The sequence below is a fragment of the Alligator sinensis genome, unplaced genomic scaffold (genome assembly GCF_000455745.1).
Source record: "Alligator sinensis unplaced genomic scaffold, ASM45574v1 scaffold1141_1, whole genome shotgun sequence".
In the NCBI taxonomy this organism is placed as follows: domain Eukaryota; kingdom Metazoa; phylum Chordata; order Crocodylia; family Alligatoridae; genus Alligator; species Alligator sinensis.
This window is the reverse complement of record NW_005842650.1, coordinates 492473-501346: the sequence shown is the minus strand read 5'-3', so window position 1 is coordinate 501346 and position 8874 is coordinate 492473. Positions and strand designations below refer to the sequence as shown.

Sequence of the window (8874 nt, the reverse complement as noted above, 5' to 3'; positions counted from 1 at the left end):
TGCTGAACCTTTTTATAAGGCTGTTGAAATGTTACGGTAAATGAGGGGGCAGTATTCATAAAGGTTAACAAAATGAATTTCAAACATTTGAATCCTATCAAGGGAATTACTTTGAGAAAGTTATTACTGCAGAATTCCAAATGAACTTGAGAACATCATACAGTGCACTCACATCTGGTTAAAGTAGATTTATTTTGTAAATGTCTCTTTCATGCATTGTCACAGGCTTAGATGATGATATTATACACCTGCTGTAGATACATAGGAATTGGTGTGTCTGGTCCATCTGGTCCTGTGTCCTCTCTTTGACAGTAACTAGTACTATATGCCTCAGAGAGAGGAACATGCCCAACACCCTGAAAAAACCCAAATACTTATGAACAATTAGGAACCAGCCTAGTTATATGGGAAATTTCTTCTAAGCCATCCACTCAGGAGCTTAGTTTGTATCCTAAAACATCACTGGTTATACCCTAGGGTTACCATATTTCCAGGTCCAAAAAAGAGGACACCTGTCATGTGGGAGGAGGGCAGGGGGGAATATGATTGGGGGGGGCAGTGACATGCTGGTGCCCTGCCCCTACCCATTCTGTTGCTCCTCACTGCCAAGCCATAGCCCCCCCAGCCTTGCTGCTACCCCTCACTTCTGACCCACTGACCTGGGCCCCGCCAGTGCCCCTCACTCCCAAACCACAGTACCTAGGCCACGATGGTGCCTTTCACTCCCAAGCCACAGCCCCCCACTGTCCCTGGTGGTGCCTCTCACTCCCAACCCACAGCCCCCTGGTGCGGTGCCAGTGCCCTGTGCTCCCAACTCACAGCCTCCCCCCCCGCCCTGTCGGAGGAGCTCCAGCTGTTCCCGTCCTGATCAGGTCAGAGCGCAGTGGCTCTGATTCATGCAGGAGGCAGTGGAATGTGTCTGGCCCCAGTATGAGCTGGAGGGAAGAGATGGGGAGGCTTGTGGCACCTCCTGCCCAGGGATGGGGCTGCCGCGCTGCGCGAGGCAGCCAGGCTGTGGTCCCCCTCCACCTTCCCCCCACGCATCGTCTCCTAGCCGTTCCTCCCTGTGAGCACAGGCACCGCCTCCTGTTCTACCAGCTCAGCCACAAAGTTCCCCACTGCCCTCAGAGGGCCCCCCGACCCCTTTCCCTCGCTGGAAGAGTAGGCACCCCTCCCCCCTATCGCAGCCTCAGCCCCTGCCCCTCCACCCCAACCAAATGTCTGGGATTTTGCTCTGCTCTGCTGGTGGGAGCAAGGAGAGGGCAATCAGGAGCACCACATGGGTCTGCGTGCGCCTCTGCAGGTGCAGTCAGGCACATCTGTGCTCCCTGCTGCCTCCGATTGCTCTCCTCCTGCTCCCACCAGCAGAGCAATGCAAAGTCCTAGAGACTTGGTCAGAGTTATAAACCCGCCCAGACAGAGATCGGAGGGCTCAAAAAGAAGACATATCTGGAAAAACCTGGACATATGGTAACCCTGTATAATTTTCACCTATTTAAAACAACTCTCTGGTGGTTTATGGAGTTAACCTTTTCTTATGTTCAGGTCTGTAGTATTTTAAAGAGATATTGTGTCGTTCTGGAGATTTCCTCACTTTCTGAAAGTTTTTTTCGTCATATCAATTTGGTTTCTGTTTTTTTTTCCACCTAGTTGCAAGTGATATTTTTAATTGAAATAGATTCATCATTACATTTCTCCATTTTTCTCACTTTGCTTGTTTCACTTCACAGCAATTTGTATATGATCACTTTAAATGTTCCCTGTATAATTAGTCAAGTTTCTTTTTCTTTATTTGAGTCTTTCATATAGCAAAAGGGCAGGAAAGTAATTTTAAAGGATGGGGGAATGTAACAGGAGCACCTCTTTGGGATCTGTCTACTGGTGGCCCTGCCCACCTGTTCTGGGCTAACCGCCCAACTTCTCGCCTGCCATGCCTCGTTGTTAATTAATTAATAGATGGTAATTAAGCGGGAGGCTGCCCACTTTCTTCCCTGATACCAGGGAGTGCTATCTGCGGCTCCTTTTCCTCCCCTGCACCGCAGCCCAAGCCTCGCTGGTGGTACTGATGTTATTTGGTCTGGGCCTTGTTATAATTTGGCCACCTTGTCCTCACTGGGTTCTCCGCAACCTTGTCTCACTCTGCACCCTCCGTGGCCCTGCCTGGCTCCACGCCCTCTCTAGCGCTCGGGCTCTCCGCGGCCCTGTCTGGCTCCGCGCCCTCTCCGGCGCTCGGGCTCTCCACGGCCCTGTCTGGCTCCGCGCCCTCCCTGGCGCTCGGGCTCTCCACGGCCCTGTAAAGTGCTGCACCCTCATTGGCTCCGGAGTTGGTACACCCCAAAATGCTGTGCCCTCTCTGGCGCCAGGGTTCCCCCGCTACCATGGGCCCCTATGAGGCCTCCTCCATCCCCCAATAGCCTCACCCAAGCCACTGGTTTTAAACAGCAAGCAAAACACAAGCCCCTGGACTATAACATAAATTCAAACCGCCACAAGCCCCTGGACTATAACATAAATTCAACCCGCGCGGCTAAAACATTATTCAAGCCACCCCAGGGGTGCTCCATCCCTCACCAATGTCAGAGGCTGTGCCTCCCCTTTGCTTGCTCTGGAAGAGCTCCTTCCCCCTTGGCTGCTGGCAGGGAACTGCCATCCTGGCCTCAGGCCTAGGATTTATATGGGAGCCAGGCCCCGCCCCTTCCGGTCAGCTGACCGCTGTCAGGAGTGGGCGCTAGCCCACTCTGGTTGCCCTGGTAACCAACAGCTGGGGCTCCCTACTCACTGCTAGGGCTCTTTTCCTAGCAGTTTCCACTCTGTATAGGAGCTGGGCACCCAAGTGCCCTGCGATACACCTCCCCCTTAAACTCTCACTCACCCGAGTAGGTCCTCACATTTTCGGGTGTCACATCCATCCTGGGCTTCTCTCAGCCTTTCTTTGGTCACCCGGCAATTCAGGAACAGGAGGTGGAGGTTTTCGGACGCCTCCTACTCGCTTTTTCCCCAAGGTCACGCCATGTGGGATTTTCTGGGAGTTACCCGCCACAGGTAATCCCCCCCCCCACATTAGCCAGCCTTGGTAGGATGCCACTTAGGCCTGTCTTTTCTTTACAGCCTTTAAACAATTGTGATGATGGCCCCAGGCATGGTGTATTCTTCCAACCAAAAACGGCAGGCGCAGTACCGCAGTCATTAGGAGTCCACCTCTCTGCCACTTCTCTGTCCTTCTCCGCTCGCCATTTGTCAGGTCTTGACCTTCCTCTTCTTGTCATCTGACTAGCTGGCAGGGCTTGAGCCTTAACCCCTACTTGACCGGTCGGCCATGACTGAAAGGTTCTGGACTTAGAGGGTCCACCCTGCCTCATAATAACAGGGTTAGGGTTCCCTGTTACAGGGAACAAAATAGTAAAGGGGCTAAAATTGTCAGGAGAAGCTGATGGGCAGTTGTTTACCTCAAACTCTACTTATCAAGTGGATTTTCATGTTGCATTTTTGTTTCCTGGGCATATTTTTCAATTGTGGTAAAATGTTATATCTCACTTTTTCAAGACACCATCAGAAGTGTAAGAAAAGAGTATGCAATGCAATACTTAAAAAAAATAGAAAGACTTGTACTCACTCATTTATTATTTATCTTCCTGTACCTAAACACTGTTTTAGCTTGTCAGCTAAGTAGAGAATGATACATTGGGGTCTTTCTGTCTTTCTTTCTTAATGACTGTGTGAATACTTTCAAAAACAATATAGATACTTTCAATTTCAGTACTAGAATTTTTCTCTAACATTTTTTAGACACACTTTGTCCTAGAATGTGTTATAAAATACTTACTTGAATAAAAGACAAGGTTTTCCCCTCCAATCAGCAGGTGGGGGCCGGGAAGGAAGCTCCTTGTCTTACATTCCTGTACATGGAAACCTCATTAAATACATTGTCTATCATTATACTGCTGCTAAAAGCAGCATGTGCTCAGCAATGGAAACTAGCTGTGAAGTAGATTAAATGTAGCCAACACTGCATGACTATAAAACACATGACCTATATGGGACAAGCATACTGATGGGAACCTACCACAGTAATAAGTTAGTGCAGCCCGTCTGGGTAAGATGCATGGTATTAACCTTTGCATGCATTTCCCCTCAACACCAACTCTTTTTAAGTCATGGTGATCCACTACATTGAATACATTTCATTTCCTCTTCACCTCCACAACTGAGCTGCGCCTTTCTTTTCCAGTTCCAGTGATTCCTGTTTCTTCACCAGCCTTAAATGTCTGACAGACGTCATTAAACAGGGCCCCGAACAGTTCACTTAGAATCCCTGTTTTGCCCCCTCCCTCAGCCTGTTGCGCGTGATTAGTGTGGCCCTGCCCTCCATGAAGTAGAATCAGACCAGGTTGCCCTATACCTCATTTGCATATAAATGTTTGAAGGATCTCAGAACTTGTGATAACAACACCTGGTTCCTGTCATTAGGGGGGATAATAAGCACTTGAATCCTTTGTAGGGGGTATCTGAAGTACACACACAAACTGAGCAATACTGAGCTGAGGGGTCACCATGGCTTGAAACGTTGTTTGTTTACTGTGGTGGGGCCCAACCCAGTGAACCATATAGTAAATTGAGTCTTTTGTTTTTGGGCTAATATCATGCATACTTTGTATTATGTAAAAATAGGTGCTGAAGTGCTACTTAAAATGGGTTTATGGAGTACCTGTGCTACAACTTGCAGCAGTTTCAAAAAAACGTAAAATATGTGAATTCTGGATGAACTATCAATACGACATGCACATTACTACAGCTATATTTATTTATTTAAAAGTCTTTTTTTTTCAAATTTGCTTCTCATTTCTATATGCTTAGAGAGAGGAGGGTTGGATAGTAAGGAGGCGGGGAAGGAGCTGCAGGAGAAAGAAATTGAGAGGGGTAGAGGGCAAAGGGGCTACCTGATCCACCAGATTTATTTTCCCTGCTGTAGCAGTGGAAAGGGGACAAATTCAAGACAAATGTCTAAGCATTACATTCTATATTTATAAATTTTCCTTTTATAGAATCTAATTATTAGGGGGTGATTTTATATTCAGAGTTGTCTTGTATTCGAGTAAATGCAGTGGTATGAGAGAAGGTAGTATGTAATGTAAGAGAGAGTAGTGTTGTTCATTTAGTCTTAAAAGCATTTTTTCATAATGAAGTAGGGGCGATAGAGAATTTGAGGTGTAAAACAAAAATAAGAAATGATTCTTTATTGTTAAATAGTATTGTCAAGATTGATTATTTTTTTAGATTGCTGATTTTAACAATATCCTTTTAAGCTATAAAGAGAAATAGGACTCCTGATCTATAAGAGAAATATAAACTCACTTTATAGCAAATGTTTTAGCAAATATAAATATTTAAGAGTATAGTAGTTAAAAACAGAAAAGATTAAGATTACGTGAAGCATAAATTTATGCTACCATTTAAAAAAATTAAATGGTAAAAGAAAAATCAAAAGAGATTAGTATTTTAAAATTCGGCTTTTATGGTCAGATCTGCATTTCCTAGATTTGCTTCTCTAACAGACAGTTCCAATTCTTATATAAAAAGTTTGAAGTTTGAGTTCCAAAAGTAGACACACATTTTTGGTTTTGTCTGCTCAGTCAGTTTTAAATTTTACACAGGGTTGATTTATGCCTTTTAAAGTAGTGTTTATTTAGTGTCTCCATACATTCTTCATGGTAAGACATTGAATTTGATCTGGCTGAAATGCATTCATTTTTTTTAACATATCTCTTAAAAGCATTGTCTATAAATCCAACATCTGTTAGAAATATGGAGACTGACTAGATTAGATGTAGTACAGAGCATTTTCAAAAAGGTTGGCTGTAGAGTCATTTTTAGCTGCAGTTCATAACTGGAAGGTTATTTATATCCAAATGTTGACTGGTTTTCTTTTGCAGTTGAACATAGAGATGGAGTGGGATGATAGATGAAAAGTGGGATATCCCACAAATTAGATGCACAGAGTGGAATATAAATCTAATTAGTAATAATTTTAACAATAACATACATAAAAAATCCATAGAATATGGATGACTTCTGAAAAATTATTGCTTTGAAACAATTTGAATAACTCATCTTTTCTTTCTCCTTTTTCCCCTCCTCTCAGGCTCCATGGTGTGTTGGATAAACTTAGATCTGTAACTACTGGTAAGTAAAGTTTGTCCGGAAGAGCAATAACTTAGCTTTGGAAATAGGCATCCATGCAGTTTTGTATGCATTCCATATATGCCTGGCAGGTATTTTTAAAGTTATTAACTGGCTATCCTTAGTTTGTATGATTTTATATAGTTTATGTAAACTTAAGGGTCTTGGCCATTGAGAAAAATGTTGTGTGTTGCTTTGGCATTTAAGAAAATGTGGTTTTGCAAATGGATCTTGCTGCTTTTTTACATTGGAATCAAGTTGCTGCTGATGGTTAGTTCCTCGCTCACTTGTAGTTTTGAGGTTGCACTTGCTGCTTACATTTTACTTCTTAAATTTTATGTAAAGGTCAAATGTACCTTTCTCCACAGAACCAACTAGCCTAAAATCCTCAGAATCTAGCATCTTTGAGAGCAGCTTGCCTCCCAGCAAAAACAGTTCAGGTGGGAATGATGAGAGAAGACGTGAGGAAATCTTACAGCCTCTTACAGTCTCCAACTCTCGGTCTGAAAGAAATGACTTACGAGTTTCAACCAGTTCACAAGAGCAAAGAGCCAATGCTGTACGGTACGTCTGCTAATTGGCATGTACACAGACTACGTGAAATATGTTACTCTTGTTATTCCCTACTGCTCTTCGAAACAATTAGATGGTGAGATCAGAACTAAGATATGAAACCTAGTTCAGCTTCAAGAAAAAAACAAGTTTGCATAAATGTAATGTTATACCAGGAAAGTTATCATTATGCTGTTTCATGAAATAAATGTGCATAGTTTATCTACCAAAAGATAGAGGTCAAATATGTCAGAATTCTTAAGGAGTCAATCTTGTATTTTTTTTCTTATCCTTACCTGCCAAAAGGGCTTTTCTGATCTTTTTTTATAAATGTTTGTTTGGGAATTAGTTAAGTATTTGCAACCTCCTCTTTCACCAGGCAGTCTTGTGAAGATGGATCTGCATCCCGCTTAATGTCAACAGTCAAGCCCCTGAGGGAGTTGTCACCTTCTGAAGCTGTGATTGACATTAAACCCGAACCAGATGATCTCATTGATGAAGACCTAAATTTTGTTCAGGAAAATCCATCATTGCGGAAGAAACCTATTGTAACTGTAACTTACGGCTCTTCGCGTCCTGCTGCTGAAATCTACAGACCACCAGCTAGCAGAAGTGCAGATGCTGGCATGCACTTAAACAGATTGCTGCAGCAAGGTGGCCAACAGGGAGGCAGGCAGTTAGACATGCAAAGCTGCAGGTCTTTGGAGGCAATCCAGCTATGCAATCCAGAAGCATTTGTCAGCTTAGCAGAGAATTACAGGCCTGCCTCCAAACTGAGTGCTGATAAAATAAGCAATGAGGTTAGTGTACAGATGTAAATTATGTTTGTGCTTGACCCACATGAAACAAAGACATATAGGCCATGTGCACACATGGTGTGGATGTTTGGTTCCTCAGAGACAACTAGCAGCAGCTCACCTTGCACTGCTGCTGCTTGTCCCCAGGGAACACCTGCGTCACGCATGCTCTTGCAGGCAGCATGTTACTCTGGGGGCGGTAGGCAAGGCTGTGGCCAGCACTGGGCTGGCCCCAGCAGCCTTACCTGAGGGCCTCCTGGGGCTGCAGCAGCAGTGGTTCTGCTGCGTGGAGCCTGGCTGGCAGCCACAGTGTGGCTCTGGGTGCCCAGCTCCACTTTTGAGCAACGCACTCTGCCTGTGTGTGCACTGCTCTGCTTTTATTCTCTGCGGGATTTTTTGACTCCTGGAACAGTATAGAAAACAACTGAACATGCGGTATATGGTGTCGCACATGTTTTTGCAGTGCCACATACTACATAGCTGCACTTGTCTGGACGCAGCCATAATGAGCATCTACAGCTAAATCCTTCCCTCATAGAGGTCAATGGGAGTTTGACATTTATTTCATTTGGAGCAAGTTTTTACCCATTGTGTTTCCCATCCCAAACTGATTGTATAATTTTTAAAAAATTGTCTCAAAAGTTGCTGACTAATTTAATAGAGCAGCTCTAGTTGGATGCTTTACTAATTTGGAGTATTGAAACACTGTATTTACTTGCATAGCACATGCACCTTTTCCCCCAAAACTAACCTCCCGAAATTGGGATGCATGTCTTAATCAGAGAAGCTGATTTCTATGTCAGAATGGAAGCATGGGGGCAGTGGGATGGCTGTTCCACTTCTCTCTGCTGATTGACAAATTGAGGGAGGAGCAGAGTCCACTCTTCAGCGTAACAACTACAACCACTGCCAAATTGGTTTCAGCTTTTGGCTGTTCAGTCAAAGGCTGCTGCCATTCAGCAGTGGCTATGAATGGCTGTGTAGATTTTGGCTAAGCAGCCAGGGGAAGGGTGAGCGACCTGAAGAGTATACTCTGCCACTCCCCCACGTGGTCAGAATTCATCCATGATTCTGGAAAAGTCTTTTGGTATGTGGTATGCTAGTGAATGCAGTAGAAAAAGATGCAGGGGTTTGGGTTGTAGCCGTGTTGGTCTAAGGACATAGGCAGACAAGGTTCCTTGGGTGAATTTGATATCTTTTATTAGACCAACCCAAATGGTTGGAGAATAGTTATTAAGCAAGCTTTCGGGTTCAAAAACCCTTCGTCAGGCTCAGGAAGCTTCAGGAGTTGGTGTGTGCTCTTCCTGGATGGAATGAAAAGTAAAGAAGCCAGGGGCTGGGCTGGGCT

The 8874-nt window shown here is 44.5% G+C and overlaps 1 protein-coding gene across 4 annotated transcripts in view; it reads left to right on the top strand.

Moving 5' to 3' along the window:
• Positions 1-8874, top strand: part of ZC3H14 (zinc finger CCCH-type containing 14) — a 42025-nt gene that overhangs the window by 7991 nt on the left and 25160 nt on the right. For all 4 annotated transcript variants that reach the window (XM_025215554.1, XM_025215553.1, XM_006033663.3 and 1 more), the window contains exons 3-5: positions 6140-6180; positions 6546-6741; positions 7109-7529. In XM_025215554.1, coding sequence (XP_025071339.1) covers positions 6140-6180; positions 6546-6741; positions 7109-7529 — 658 coding nt within the window. The remainder of the gene's footprint in view (positions 1-6139; positions 6181-6545; positions 6742-7108; positions 7530-8874) is intronic.